The sequence below is a fragment of the Metopolophium dirhodum genome, chromosome 8 (genome assembly GCF_019925205.1).
Source record: "Metopolophium dirhodum isolate CAU chromosome 8, ASM1992520v1, whole genome shotgun sequence".
NCBI classification, from domain to species: Eukaryota; Metazoa; Arthropoda; class Insecta; order Hemiptera; family Aphididae; genus Metopolophium; species Metopolophium dirhodum.
In genome coordinates this window covers 23532723-23550266 of record NC_083567.1, presented here as the reverse complement: position 1 = coordinate 23550266, position 17544 = coordinate 23532723, and the positions used below count along the sequence as shown (strand labels likewise).

Genomic DNA, 17544 nt, shown 5'->3' with positions numbered 1-17544 from the left:
ATATTATTCGCTTGATCATCCGATTAAAACCCAGATTTGATTTATTTAAATTAAATTCCATCGTTTTACTGTAAATTATCAATGGCTGAATTATAGTACTCGTATAAAATAACTTATTAGATGTGTATTTTTACTCAAGGGAAGCACATAAATAGTATAAACTTCTGCCAACGAAAGGAAAACGATTCCGCAAAATGAATAATTACAGATAGGTATATGCATTCTTGTTCATTTTTCATATTTCATTATACGAGATACAACGATAAAATATTTTCAACTATTTAAAAAATATCCGACGGTTAATTTTTATGGACAATTATTATATTATTGTTACTATATCTACATTAATCAATAATCTCCGAATAATATCATAATATAGTAATATATTATACTCATTTTAATATTATAGGTCGTAAATATGTAATGATGATAAATGACTCATAAAGATATCATACATAAAATAAAATCAATTTATAGAAAAACCTATGACAAGCCGTACATTATTCTATTCAATCATAATAATATTAATATAAGATAGTAATTATTACCGAACTATAATATAAATATATAATACATACTTGAACAATATTAAAGCACAATAAATTCTAAGAAATTAAAAACGTCAAATTCCTAATTATAACCAATTGACAAATTATGTTATCTATAATTAATAATTGCTACTATTTATTAATATGTTTTTGACAACATGTTTGAAGATATTTTATGTTGACTTTGCTTGCATGCATTATAGTATATACCTTTTAAATAAGAACAATAGTCATATCTATAGATATATAGTATAATATTAATTTTTGTATTAAAAAATACGTACATCATTTGCCCAATTAAAAATTTAAAAAAGGTATTTTTTTACACAAATAAAAACTAACAAGTAAACTAATTATTTGGTTAAATAAAAATAATTTAAGATCAAGATTTCACACAAATACGCCAGTACGCATACATTATATAATTTTTGAATATAAAATATAGGAAATTCAATTTGTGATAACATCGACATTATGTTATGTATAATATGCACTTTGGGTTAAAATTCTTTTTTCAGATCAAATATAAGTTTGAATTGCCAATAGTCAATAGCTAATGAAAAATATCTATTGTGTACCTAATATTCGACAGACCAATACTAATTGTATTAGATCACTGTCTTAATGTTGCTGAAATATATTGCAATTATGCTGTACTACTGTTTTAGTCTAAACTAAAATTATAACCTCGAATAATAATAATTAAGCAAAATACACATTAGCCAGGTACTCTCTCTTTAAATACGTATACAAGTTCTGCTTTAAATTTCGAGAAAGTGAAATGTCAAGTTGAAAATTTGAACTCTACTGCTACTGCATTCTCGTATCACCTGTTTTTATATTCACATTTCACATAATAATATATCGTCATAACATTGGCATTATAAATTTATAAGTTATAACTAGAAAATGCGGTTAAGTATCTACCTATATATATATATATATGAGCGAAACGATGGAAATTAGTCGACGAACCGAAATGTTGAGGTTTTAATCAGATAATGAGGATAACGCAAGAGTCACCACTATTTCATATATATATATAGACCGTGTCGAAAACGCTCTTACTTCGGAAAAAGTTGTCCATTTCGATTTCAATTATGTATACGTGTATACCACAGCTGCATGTATGTATATTGAAATTCTAAATATTGTTTTTACTTATATAGTTTGTAAACATATATCGACATATCGTTGCTTAACATTTTCGTGGTAAAATACTTATAGAATATAGCTGATAAGTATTAAACTGCAATATTGTACTAGTTGAAATTAAATATAAATAATACAGTTTTATATTACCTATATATGTAATATCATACATTCATACTCAGTAGCCAGTACCAATTATTTTTGTAATCAACCTGAATGAAGGTTCTAATGATGGTCTATTAAAGAAATAAACATCATAGTTTATACAAATTTAAATTATTTTAAGTTTTCAATAATTTATTATTAAGATTTTCAGTAACTAAATATAATTTTTATTTACCTACTTATTTTTTAAAAATAATTGTTCATGTTTGAGGTGTGAACGAGGGGCTATATGCAATTAAGCTTGGTTATAGCTACCAAAATTGAATGAATTTTAGTACTCCTAAAAACAAAAAGCTCTATAGTTTCACATATTATGCGAGCATATACTTGTAAAAAAAATAAAAAAATATTTCAGGCCTCGTCACTGTATCTTAGTTCGTTAATTTAGGTATTATAATATTATAATTATTTATGTTCCTATATAAAATAAACATTTAATAGCCTATTGAAATATGGAGGAAATAATAATATATATTTGTTCATATTTAGTTCTTATTTAATGTTAAACGTTTAATAAGACACGGCAATTTCCCGCAACGGTAAATTCTAAACCGACAGCCAGTCCGGTCAATTTTAACAATTTTGTGTCCATGCCTAAAAAATAAATAGGAAAAAATTATATTTATTAGACCGTAAATGAAATGTTAAAAGCCCAATTTCCACAAATAGCGTTCATTTTATAATAATTGAGATTGCAACATTTCACATTTTAAACATTTTAGTGTCAGCCTAATTAATAACGAATGTTTTCTTTGGTCTTATTGCTAGTTGTACCTATATCTATACTAATATTATAAAGAGGAAAGATTTTAATGTTTGTAACCATTAGAATGCTACATAATGCCTACGTAACATGGGCTATATTTATTACCAGAAAAAATTAAGGATCCCTACTAAAACTTCAATAATGTCCCTTTTTTGTATGTATATACATGCATATCTCGAAAAGTACTCAACAGATTTTAATACGGTTTTCACTAATTGATGAGTTGAGTCACGGGTAAGGTTTTAATGTATAATTTGTTTTGGAAAAAATAATTAGGTGGTCAAAACTATTGGGTAGCATTCAGACATTCTAATAATAACAATAATATCTATATATCTATATAAAAATTAATGTTTGTCTGTATGTCCTTTATGCATTTTTAAACGGCAAGGCCGATTTTTATGACATTTTTTGTGAGTGTTTGATTGAATTCCTGGTTGATTTAGATTCAAAATTGTACCCGGTAGGTCCAACCCGGGAAGGTGCTCAAACAGTGATTTTGAGATTTACGATGAAAATTTTTGTTTATAAATGGTTGCTATTGGTTGGTTATAGGAGAAATAAGTATTTTATTTGTATATTGGTTGCCATATTTGTTAATCAGGTAGATTAAGCATCCATACAATCGAATTTTTGCACAATGCCTACTTGATATTCTGTCGCACATTTTCCGCGATCCGACGTAGTCGGGTTGCCTACGGGGTGGCTGAGTTGCACTTATTGCAGCGAGTTACACCCAAAATGAGTTGAACAATCACAATTTTTCATGAGTTGACAATTTTTACGGGCAACGAAGTGTGCGGAATCAGCTATATTATAAATTAGAAGAAATAGGGCATATAAATATATTTATTAAAAATACGAATCTTTAGCCTGGACAATGTAGGACAGGACAGCTAGTATATAATAATATTGTTCATCTCGGGGCGGGTGGTTTACACATGTTTTACGAATTATTGCGTGTCGGGACGATAAAGATAAATGCTCGTCTACTTAATATAAAAACGAAAAATATGGTGTGGTAATACGCGACACCCTTGTATACAGTATAAATTTTAATAGGTATAACAATGTAGATTTAATAATGTCACGTGTGTAATTTTGCGGCCGATTTTTTTTTTCAGATTAACGCCATTTTTATTTTTTTTTTTTGGTTACACAATAAGGCGGTGGTGGCGCCTTGCTATATCAGAGACGGAATAAGGGTCGTTTGTACATTATACTTATAATAATATAAATAAATAAATTACTCCAAAACGACATAATATAATAAGGAGTGGCAGACTGGCGCGGTTAGGTACTCGCTTTACTACACTTTAGGTACTCGAAATCGATTGTTGGACTCTGAAATATAAAGGACGTCAGCTTGAGATTTAAAAATCTAAAAAATTAGTTTTTGCTTTAAAGTGTATATATTTTACGTTTGGTTGTTTGTATAAATAAAGTTTTTCTAAGTATCATAGTATTCTACACGTGCTAGAAGATGCGTATCCCGTAATGGCAAATGATATACCGAATACCAATTGATTGTAACAATATCTATTTAGCATTACTATTATAGCAATTTTGTTTTCTGCGATCTTCATTCTCCACTAAGCGAAAATATTGTATAAATTGTTGAACTTTTCAGGATAAAAATACCTATAAATAAAATTATAATAATACGAAAATGTTGGCTATAATATTATAATCGATGGTATTAAAATATCTATGGAAAAAAAAAGTCATAATCCACAAGTGTCACCATTGTAGGTAAATCAAAGAAAATTTGAGTTCAGCAGAATCAATTTTATGTTGATACAACAAGTGAATTAACCTGCAATTATCAGGTACTAAAGAACATTATCTTTGTCTGTGTACATCGGTTTTTTACGATTTTAAGCATTTTTAAATTGTAATATTTAAAATTTTTACATACTCATAAGGCATAACTCGCTTGAAAATTAATTTATAATTAAATATAATATAAAATTAATTTATATCATAAACAACCGGCAAAATACTAGCAAATATTATAGTGTCATTACCTATTGAGTTTGATTACAGGTCAATTCACTCTATAATATTAATGCACTAACAACACAAAATTGGTTCTTCTGAACGCAAACTTGATACCTAGGTATGTCGTACGATTGTAACATGGTGAGACATCCTCTTATAAATAAATTCTCAATGATTCGAATATTATTTATCTTGCCGTCGAACTTCGAAATATATATTAATAATATTATTATTCAGATTCGTCTGCTGTTACACGTTCGGACTACGCACATCGCGGCGCGGCATCGGTGGCGGGCGCAAACGAGAGACGTATGTGGCGGCACATCTCATCACACACACACACACACACACACACACACACACACACACACACACACACACACACACACACAAATATACATACACACACCACCCATACACACGCCACACATACACACACGTGCACACGGACACGCATATGTGTGAGGGAATGCGGTCGGGGCCCGGGCCGACAACGATAGGAGTTAGTGCGCGTACATATACGACGGCACACGGCACACAAGGTAGATGACCTTGGGATACGACCTCCATCGGGCCAGGTGAATGTTTGTATAATAATATTATTATATTATCCGATGTGTGTACGGATAATAATAATAATAATATGTATCCAATCTCAGTGACGACGACGACGTTTTTCGGGTAAACGATGGCGGCGACGACGACCGAACAGCCGATGGGGTAGATGGTGTAGCGAGATGTAGATGGACAGATTGAGATTAATCGTGAGAGAGTGAGAGGACGATCGAGCCGCACCGTCGATCGGCGGCCCTGCGGATTCGATACAATTATTATATTATTGGCGAACGATCGACGAACGCGCATTCCTCGACAACCCGCGCAGTGTTCACCCTAACTTGTTATAAAATTTGTGCGTGTATAACACGACGATTACGAGCTACATTTATTATTATCAATAGGGGTATTTTTTATTATTCGATAGTGAACGCTTTTCAGAGTGCACGGGGAGATCTATAAAATGTAGTATGAATCGTTTTATGAGCTGCGCGCACAATACAGGGATCTATATACATCAGATATTTAAAACATAATATATTATACACGTTTCAAATCGATTAGCCTCCCCGTCGCCGTCGCCGACCACAATAATATAATACCTATATAATCGATTGCTGCACGGATGTCCGCAATACAATATGATTATGTTACATATTATATTGTATACATTTTTGTACTCTACTCCGAATACAGACACCTTGCACCTCTATACAGATAATATTGTATTTCGTCAATATTTTATTATTTTCAATAATAATTAGGAATATTATCCTGAATTCTGATCTCGACAGCCGTGATTACAGAATAATGCACTTAAAATAGACACATCGACTGTATTGTATGAAATTTGAACTACGCCATTTTTATTTTTTATTTCCTGTATGGGTGGCTTTATATTCATATTATACACTATATACCTATATTAAGAGATCGGATGTCATATTGACGTACCGACGTTATTCAGACTGCAACAAGGCCAACTGCATTAACCAGTAACCACGATTGATTAATTGTTAACATATAATATACACGCGTTTTAAACCACAACATTTTAACTACCTACAACTTACTGTAATTACTATTTATGTAGGTATATTTGTATATTAAATGTATATTTTTTCGTTAATATTGTAAATTTTTTTTTTTGTTCATTACGTCTGTGTCGACAAGAATGGTTTTTAATTAGTGTTAAGATAATACAAATGCAATACAATTTCTAGAATTTAATTATTTTTTGTTCTATGGAATTAAAATGCAATTACTTTTGAATAAGTAAACAGTATAGGCGCTATATAACAAGTCATGTACGAACAAGTTATTAGAAAAATGTAATGGAAATAATATAAAGCTCTATTATAATAGACTATAGTAATTAAACAATGACTAATCAGTAATCACCATATATATAATAAAATATATTTTAATTTAATACCAATTAGTATTGAATACATGAAAACTATGTTAAGTGCCATTCGACTACAATCGTGTAAGACATCAGACATGTGAAATGCATTTATTTTATATAGTATACCTATTTAATTTTATCGTGATATTATTAAGATTTTTAAAAGGAAAACAATTTCTGATTGATTTACTAGAAATATTGATTTAGCTTTTATATGTTTGAAAGGTGTGTAAATATGGAAACATGAATAAAAAAAAATTTTTTATTTCGGGTTTTCAGATTGATTGGGTAACTAAATTGTCAGATTTTTTTACATCCAAGAAGTGAACAAAATCTCTTTAAGTTGGACCATATACACCTATAGATGCGTGGATCGTGGGTACTTATTGTGGAAAGACTTATAACACGAACGACAGTGTTTCTATAAATACGCTACACATAATATATATATAATATGTATATAAAGCCCCGGACAATGCCAACAATTTCTCCAGCTGTCGCAGACCATATGGAAACCATTATAAATAAAAACTTGCAATGAGCTCACACGTTTTGTGGCCTATATGAGATACGTTTAAGTATAGAAACACTCACGTGTTCGTCCAGCGAATAAATCAGTTCTCCGTCGTCGAACAGCACAAACCACCTTCTCTGCCATCTCTAAAAAAAACAAGATATAATTATGTGATTACTATTCTCGAGTCTGGCTCCAATTTATTTGTTAATGTTATAAAGTTTTCAAAAAAAAAAAATAATGTATTAATAGTTAAAATAAATATTAAACGTACGATATAAAATTATAGTTTTAAATTTTAATATCAGACGTTCATTGTTAAATGATTATAGTAATATTTATATTTATCTATTGGAACTCGATCAAGTATATCAAATATACTAGTATAAGATCTACGGGTACCTACAATTATACTACAAAGTTTGAATCAATATCATGTGCATTGTGCAGTTATGCACACAGAAAATTAATAGATTGGAGGTAATGGTGTCATATTCGGTCCTGAGGGAACGTATAGCCATGTAGGTGCCTATCTAAATGCCGTTAGGCTAGGTAAACGCTGAAAAGAAACACCAAATCATTCGATACTCTTATAACAATACACTGCGGTGATGGACGAGACTCATGCAAAGCGAAGGCGATGCGAAAACTGTATATTACATACTCGGGAGTCTGGAAAGGAACGGAAGGTCAAATATTGCTGAATCTCAATCAAGCGTATTGAATATTATTATTTATTATATTTTCTTTTTTTCTGTAGACCTGTCACAATTGGTAACAATAATATTATAATATCGTCAGTTCGGTGGTGATGGGTTTTATATCCTCCTATCTAGATCACTGTGTTCTCCTAAATAATATGTAGGTACTTAATCAAAGATACCCACAGACCGAATTTAACGGTACAGGTATATTATATAAATTTGATTTTGAAACTAATGTTTTCTATAGAAAATTGTCTTCGGCAGTGCATATTTTTCCAAATAGGTACCAGCTAGGTGAAATCTATGAAAAATAATAATAACAATAATATTAATAATTACCACAAGTCGCACTCTCAAATCTCAATGTTCACACGTTTTTATTTTTAGGGATAACCAAAAACACCGGACGCATCCAGACGTTATTATTTACATTTTCTGTGTACAAACGACGCCGCAAACGCACGGTGTTATTTTTCATACATAATATTATAACACATTAAATACATATTTTTTTGTATTTATTCCAGCTCATGTATAAAACTCTATGGGAAAACATTTGCGTGCCTAATAATGAGATTTTATATACATCCTATAATTCGCACTGCTCTATAATTATGATTTGGCAACACGTGGGTAAAACTGAGACTCTGATTTCACTGTATTATAAAATGAGGATAATTGCGTGTACTTAAGGAGCGGAACGCCAGAGTGCTAATTACCTTTACCGCGTTATATATGTTATTGTGGCACACTAAAAGGACTAGTTATCTTATTGTGGTCAAATAAAACGATTGTGTTTAAGAAATAAAGTTGATTGATGTATATACTATTATTATTCGTATGAGCAGCAGCAGGCTATCAATGTTGAAAATATCAAGTGTTCTGAGGTCCTGATGAGGACCGTAAGATGTGACTGAAGTTACGGAAACGAAACATCGAACCACCGTGTTACAGTGAAAATAAATAACATAAGTAACTAATTTTTCATCACCATGTCGTTGTGTAACACAATAACGAAAGACGTATAAACACACTAAAGTTTGCAAAAAAGTAATTTAAAAAAAAAATCTAACTCTGTACCTACTTATATATAAGTATATAATAAATTAATAAAATATAATATTATATCATATTATTCATTTTGATTCTTTACAGTTTATAACATAACAATTTATTACATCTACAACTTATAAATATAATAACACTTAGACTGTAGTTATTGGTCAATGAATCTTATTTATAAATATTGTTTCTATTCACCCACAATTACGTTAATTATAACTCATATCATGTACGTGTATTCAAATATTATAAACAAAATATATTATTATAAGTTTAGATCAAGTCATTGAAATAATAAAATATAGTCAATAATTTTTTTAAGATACTACCTATTATGAATTGTTTATACTTTATAGGTATACTTTCCTATATTAATGTAAAAACATAATATACGTATACAATTACAACTAATTCATGTGGCAAGTTTATTTAAAGTACTTGCTCATTGTACGCAACTATTATTATTATTATTTACTACCACAGCTGTATTTATGTAGGTTCCTATATATAAATTGGTTAATACGCGATAATATAATAAAAATTGAATAGTACAAAGTAATAGTGTATACCTACGTATATAATATTATATATGGTCTTTTATTGTCACGGTTCAACTTTAAACTGTATATTTTAAAATAACTAAGTTTAATAGGTACTATAAAAATGCTTTGGCTGTATAGTATAGCTATAGAATAGTACTAATAAAAATAAACGATCAATGTTAAACGAGTTACCATTTTGTATTTGTGTTTCAGATTAGTTTTTCAATTAGGTACCTACATTTCACCGATGCAGTGGTGCCGGAATGTCGGAGACAGTATAGTAAATAAGTGACTACCTACTAACCAACAACGAAGAAAGACATGATTTTTACTTTAAAAAAACATGGTACACGCACACACACACACACACCCAAAGAAAAAACTCGTAGACATAATATTCTGTATAGATTCTGTATACATTATATTTTAGTATGGAAGCGCTTAAGCAGCCCTAATATGAAACCCCAGTCACATTTGTACATTGCATTTGAATTAAATGGACGGATGTTCGAGCATAAATGCAGGTAACTACCTATAGGTAGTAATAATATGTATTATATCCCTGAACGGAAAGGGGAGCATCATTTTGCGTTTTAATGACTTATTTAAACCTGAGCTATCGAGAGAAACGTATTCGTTACTATACAGTTGTATAGCCACATATGTCAAAATATTACACATATCTATAAAGACACCAAAAAGAAGAAGTATATATTATTATTGCCACAATAAGTGGATGCTTGTCGACTAGTTGATTTAGACACTAGCTGAGTAAACTTTCGGTGTTTTAAAATTCCAAAAAATGTATAGTTATAATCGTTATCATATTATTAATTTATGTTTTTATTAGTTAATAAATAATTTATTAAAACACATATGCAATGTACTTGTAATGTCTCAGTAATTTGTTTAATACCCGGGTAATCAAATACCCGCAAAAACTGAGACATCGGGCGCCATATGAAGGTAAAGCAAAACCGGAATGTCGTCGAAGCGCAAAGTTAACGCAATTACAATAATGTTAACATCTCAATCCCTAATTCAATACACCATACTTCTTAATAGTATATCGATTTTGTAATAAAAAGTTAGCTGATGTTTCTTGGCAATTTACCAGTTTCGTGTTTTTGCAGCCTCGGTGCAGTGTGATAAAAAAGTTTCCCAATCAATTGTGTCGTTGCAATTTAACATATTATCCTATGCGCCGTACATTTTAGTCGTATTAATAAGTTATGAACAAGAATTCGAACCTGAAACCTTAACAATAACGGTTTAATACACATGACGAAAATCCTAGACCTTAAATATCTATAAATTCGAATGATATCGAGTGACAACTGAATTAGCGATAACCTTTTAAAATATTAGTTGAGCTTGAAACATTAATATGACATTATTTTGGATAAACTTATATAATTTAGAATGGTACCATGGAGATTGGAGAACACCAAACATGATTTGTAAACAAACAAAAATGTACTAACCCACTAAAAGTATTGAATTTGTTTATTGGTGACGATATAAAATCATTTAAAATCTTTAACAGGCTTATCTTATTTTATGTACACATAGTATGTACTAATATTTACATGTGGATCGAATTGTTAATATGACTGAGTCATACACAGCTGCATAATGAATTTAGTTTCATTTAGTTCAATTTTTTTGCAAACTACACGATGGTCGATAAGCATAATATATTTTAACATATTATTATGTATTTGTCCACCTATATTTTTAGAAACGTACATACATTATTGCACCACTTCCCTTAAAATCTAAACATTTTTTAGTGTAACTGAATTACTTTCAAGTTGAAGTTATATCAACGTGTATATTATGAGTTCGGAACGAGAGCAAAAAAATATATCGATTGATCGGAATAAGAAGCGTACCTCAAATAACTGGCCGACGAAAATTATGACATGCTATGATATGTGAACTGACTCGAGGACGATGAACCCATTTGGCGGTGAGATGATTGTTTATTCACATACGCTTGTATGAGCGGGTCAAGTCAATCGGTTCCAACGTGTATATAAAGAATAAAGAAATAATAATAATAAAAAACAAATCGCCCATCATATTCACTCTTTTGTGAACGCGTATTATTATGTACACATGCGGTTTTCGATAATGATATTGAATTGATAACGCCAGAGAAATAGTGCAGAGGTCCACGGGTGGCCGCGGTTATACCTACACATAATTTATAAATAAAGGTATATACTATACGTAATTGGTAATCGAATTCGAACAGTGCTACATATTATAATGATATGTAGAATATAGTACCTAGCGGTTCTTTTAATCCAACAAAATAAATTTGACTTTATACATTTTTGAGATTTTAATTACGCTTACATTGATTGGTTTTGCTATTCATATACAATATAATTGAAGTTATATACCCCTGGAGATTCGTAGCGAGCATATAGACATATAATAAATATATATATACCTATATATTATATATGCTCGCGAGTTTCACAATAGAAAAAAATATGAAAATTGAAACATTGGAACTAGCTATTGAAAACTATGGATGGGTATATTGATAATATTGTTCGTAATTCATTATATATTACAATAGTATACTAGTTTTAATTTCAGAGGTTAATCCAAAACTGTCATTTATGGCTGCAGGAACTTCTTTAGTACATACTTTAAATGCCGATTTGCATATTTTAATTTTTGATTGATTTTACAATGATGTGTGTTTTTTTTAGTCTGTGTAATGTGTACTTACACGATAAAAATGATGCTTATATTTTCAACTTCAGTAACTTGTTTGGTGGGAAAGTGAATCTAGTTGGTGTATTTGAGTCAAAATAAAAAATTCCCAGTAGTTTTCAAAAGCGTCTGAACAAACAAAATTAAAATTAAGGAAAACCGGGAATTATTACGCAAAATCAGTTTATAACTAAATAGATTTTATTCTTTGGTGTAACTTAAAAACGAACTAACGATTAACGAATAACCGTTGGTTAAGTACCTAGATACTTGACATTTTTACCTATTGATTATATTAACATTTTCTATACGCAATACAATTTTAAAAATATTTCGACTCTATTTGAGCTGTTTATTGGCATAAGAAGTTTACAATTTGTATTTAATTATTGTCGATAAAAAATGTTTGCTAGGTCAAAAACTTTGAAAATATAATAGAAGGTTTCTCAATAGTCATAATTATTTTATAGTTAGTCAGAATTCATCAAAATCACGAAAATTTGCAAATTATTTTGTATCTAGTTAAAAATATATAAAATATTCAGTTTTTATAGCTAATGTTTCTCATAAGTATTTCAGTGTTTCTAAAAAATCTAAAAATTATGTATATACGGTATTTTTTAATAGATATTTTAAGTTTAAATTTGGGTGAAATTATATATTTAAACAAAAAATATAATATATTTTAGTTATTTTTTTGTAACTTAAAAATATTATTGTTATATAACTTATAGACTTACAGAGTGGTCTTCACTCAGAATCGTTTTTCGTATTACGAATAATAAAGGTTTTATATCGTTAAATGTAAATTTAACGCATCCAGTGCAGTGACACATGACACAAAATATATAGTAGAGCGGTACTCACTTGCTATCTTTTTTATTTTAAATTATAAATTCCGAAAAAAAAAATAAAACGTATCTATAAAAACAAAGTAATTATTAATTTAAATTTTTTTTTATTTCAGAAGACATATAATAAATGTTGTCGTAATTCTACAGTTGCATATGGCTCACTTAGTATTATAATTTATACTATATTAATTTGCATGTAGGTACATATGAGTACCCAAGCATATGACCCAATTATGCACACCTTTTATACCTGGTGTTTTAATCTTTCACATTGATTAATCTCGCTTTTCCAGCTATGTGACTTCCGTTTTAAAGCACTCCTCAACGTATAATATGAAAATCAAATTTAACGCAATCTGCCTCCGACCTACTTACTATCAAAAGTTATAACTATTATTTCCCACTCTCATCTTGAACTCGTCACGCCTACATACGTATATTATTATAAATGCAAATTTAAATTTATGAAATTAAAACATAATAAAACAATTTTATGACATTATTATTCGTACATATAAGTTGTCTAACATCTTCGATGCAATAAGAAGAATAAATTGAAGCTGTTTTCATAATATTAAAAACAAGCAATAAGTTATAACATAATAGTTAACTGGACGAATAAAGTAATGTCGAATGAATAAGTTGAAATTTATAAAGAATCAGTTAGATCATAAATTTGAAAGTCATAGCAGTGTAATGTATAGGACAGATACTTAGTATTAATTATAAAATGCAGTTGCAATTATTTTATTGAAATTAACAGCTGTCTGCATAATAATGTATGGTAACAATATGGAATTAAAAATATTATCTCTATTATTACCGAACAGGTATATTGTAAATTAAATATGTAAATTACAAAATTATTTTATTGAACTTTACATGATATTCAATTACTATGTAAATATTTGTTTTGTTTATCAATTTAATATTATCTCAAAAGTATTTCTTCATTTTTATATTGTACATAAAATGTAATTCTATACAACCGCAGAATAGCTAGGGTGATCTATTTAAGAATCTACATTCATTATTTTGAAAATAATATTTTTACATGGTTTGATATAATTGCAAAACAACATATTTTTTTATGGTTATAATTTTTAAATTGTTTTTCTTTATTCAGTGACAACATTTAAAATTATATATCCCAAAGCAATATAGTTTTGTGTATTTTGGCAAAATACTCCAAAAAATATAATAGAAGTATGAAATTAAAAATATAAAAAGTAAAACTTAAAATATGCATATATTTATCTTGATAACGATAAAATTATTTATTTTTTTCAAAAATATTGATTTGCAATTACAGTAAAATTAAGAAAAAAAATTATAACTAGGTATTCGAAATAATGACTGTAAATTAGGTAAGTTATATGAATCACCTTGTAATGTATGTATAAGTATAATATTATATTTGTATAATATGGCTTAATTGGTATTACTATCATAGTTACATTTAGTAGGTACATCGTATATATAAAACATGCTAAAAATGAAATATATACACTCCAGTAGAAAAAGTTTTTTTTACAAATTTAAATCTGAACTTCTGAAATGATTTGCTTCGTTCTATATAAGTATAGAAGAAATAAAATATTATATAAATTATTTTAAGTATATGTACAAGAAACGTGTGAACCAGAAAACATTTAAATGTATAAATCTTATTGTTATTTAGGTCTAACACATAATGGCATTTATTATACATATTATATAGGTACATTAATGTAATTAAAAGTATCGGTTAAAATTGAAGTAGGTAGTTATACTTTTTTTTATACACCTACTTATTTTTTTCTTATAACATTTATAATATGATATATTACTAGTTAGTATTAATAATTATTAATTTTTATTAACTATAAAAACTCGCGCATATAATATAATGTTTATTAACAAATAACAATTGAGATATATTTAATTTATACCTAAAAATACATTAATGTATTGACTATTGAAAGATCAGTTGAAAATTATGATGTATAGTAGCGTATATATAGTGTACCTAAACAATATGAATTATAAATATGAGTATTTATATTGAGTTGTGTATATGAGCTAATACATTGATATAATATGAGTATCATCATAAATCATAATACAAAAAATAAACAGATATTTCTTTTTTATCCTACTTATTTGTAATATTATAATTTTGAATGAAACAATAGAGTAATATAGTTTTTTTTCGTGAAATAAAGTGATAGGTTGCGTGAAGATTACGTGTCTGATACGAACGTGTAGTTTACTCAATTATTTTACTGTGAAAATAAATATTTAAAAACCGACACTTCTGTTATCACAGAAAAAAAGATATGCGTGTATTATCAAAGTTTATCTGAATTTTCAAGGACATATTAAATACATGTTACCTTTACTACTACCATGTTATGGGCACCACTGCCTGTTAGCTCAGAGCAAATTACACTTTAATTACCGGTCTGAAAAAAAAATAATAATAATAACAACAACAATAAAACGTGAACGAATCGTGCGTTACAAAATCGTTAACAAATTGTTAGTATAATAACACAACACCAAACTAGTATCAAGGTCGATGAAATACAATATAAAATACTTTGGATGTAAGGCGTGATGACTCGGAAAAACGTTTAAGTTTGAAATTCCAAGTGCGAAAAAAATCCCAAGGAAATTTAATGAATGTATAAGTTTATGGGTACGATCTGATGACAGGTTACTTGTCGGTTAAATCCACTTCAAGTGGCTGTCCTTAACATCGGTAATATAGTATAAACGTATAATATATACGACCGAAGTACAGAAAAAAGAAACCTAAATGACATCGACACCAAGCTATAATTAAAGCTAATTTATTATAAGACTATGTACTCATTTTACGTGTTACTTAAGTAAATTGGAATTACTGAACTTTAAAATACTTTCGAAAGAAATTTTAAATACCACATATTATATATGTACCTACTATGTAAGTATCTTTTATATGATTCAAAAACATTGCTAAAGCCAGATTGCTTAAAGTACTAAATTATAACATAAAATCTAACCGTTAAAATATTATGAATCCGTTTGAAGATATTTGTAAACACACTATAATATGCATTAATATTAATACATGCCTAGATAAGTGTACAGACACGGCTGCAGACTACTCGTTAATGTTTCGAATGATAATATTATGTTATACACACGATTGCAGTATTTATCCTTCAAATGTATACGTCGCGGGATAGTTTTTATGCATTTGAAAAATCGTCGCTTCACTTGAAATATACGAAACAGGTACCTGCAGTATTATTATAGATCCTAGTTAGTGTGATACACTATATATATATATGATAGAATTTCGTATTGGCTCAGGTATAACATAATAACGTATAAACCATAGACCATAAACGTATTAACAAACTCATCTCAATATAACAGCTTAATTCGGCATTTATATTACCGGCCATAAGACTAAAACGACGTACCTATGAATCGACTTTATCAGTTCGGTTCTGATCGTACACAAGACGTGCAGCTCGCCGCTCGACATGCTTGCCGCAGTAAAACGAAAATACCACAATACCAATGGTTTACATAATATTATGTATGTATAGATATTTCAACGCGTTTTTTTAATACCATTTTGACAATTGCATGCATTTTCCGCGTTTTATGCAGAAATCGCGATTAAATCGATCGGCCGCCGAAGGTCTCTTATCCCGAGCGCACACACGGTGAAAGTATACATATATATACTATAGGTATACCTACATAATGTTTCCTTTCCACCAGCTATGCTCTGCTGCTGCACACGGTCAAATCGATAAGTCATTATATTCGTGTCATACATAAATGCACATACGCGTTATAGTATAATTAAAAAAAAATAAAAAACTTATAGGTACGCGCCAATATATGATAATATAATGTAGCTATTTCACCAATCAAACCTTGGTCCTATATATATTATATACTATCAAGGCACCATTATAATATATGCGTATATATAAACCACCATAGATGCCGATTAGAGACGATGTCGATCTGTTTTTCGGGTATATAACGGAGAAACTTAACGAGTGATATGGGTCGCCTTATAGATATATATATATATTATATATAGAAGTGTAGTAGTATATATAAGTTCTCATTGTATTTTTGTATACTTTTAACACATTCATGTTACAAAAAAAATCCGTTTTATTGCGACGCACTTACTTTATTTTTCTGCGAATATATAATATTAAATAAATTATTTGTGTAAGCTGCGTGATATGCCGTGTATTTTTACGTTTCACAGAATATAATAATATATTATAATATATATACCTACTTTTTACCGAGTGCAATAAACCTGTTGACGACTGGGTACCTACTGTATATAATACCTAGTGTAATTTCAATAAATGCTATAATATGTAAGTATAATGTATATACACGTTAAAATTAGTGTTTTACAGTAATATACTTGTCTTCCAATCTATATTAGGTCGGACGACTACGAGTTGGTTCCTAATTACTGAATTGGTACACGGGTTGTCTTTGTTTAACTATGTTAAATTAACTTACT

The 17544-nt window shown here is 29.0% G+C and overlaps 1 protein-coding gene across 2 annotated transcripts in view; it reads right to left on the bottom strand.

Annotated features, from left to right (window-relative positions):
* The window catches only part of LOC132950799 (protein outspread-like), an 87980-nt gene that overhangs the window by 45011 nt on the left and 25425 nt on the right, over window positions 1–17544 (bottom strand). For both annotated transcript variants that reach the window (XM_061022370.1, XM_061022371.1), the window contains exon 3: window positions 7190–7255. In XM_061022370.1, the coding sequence (XP_060878353.1) occupies window positions 7190–7255 (66 nt within the window). The remainder of the gene's footprint in view (window positions 1–7189; window positions 7256–17544) is intronic.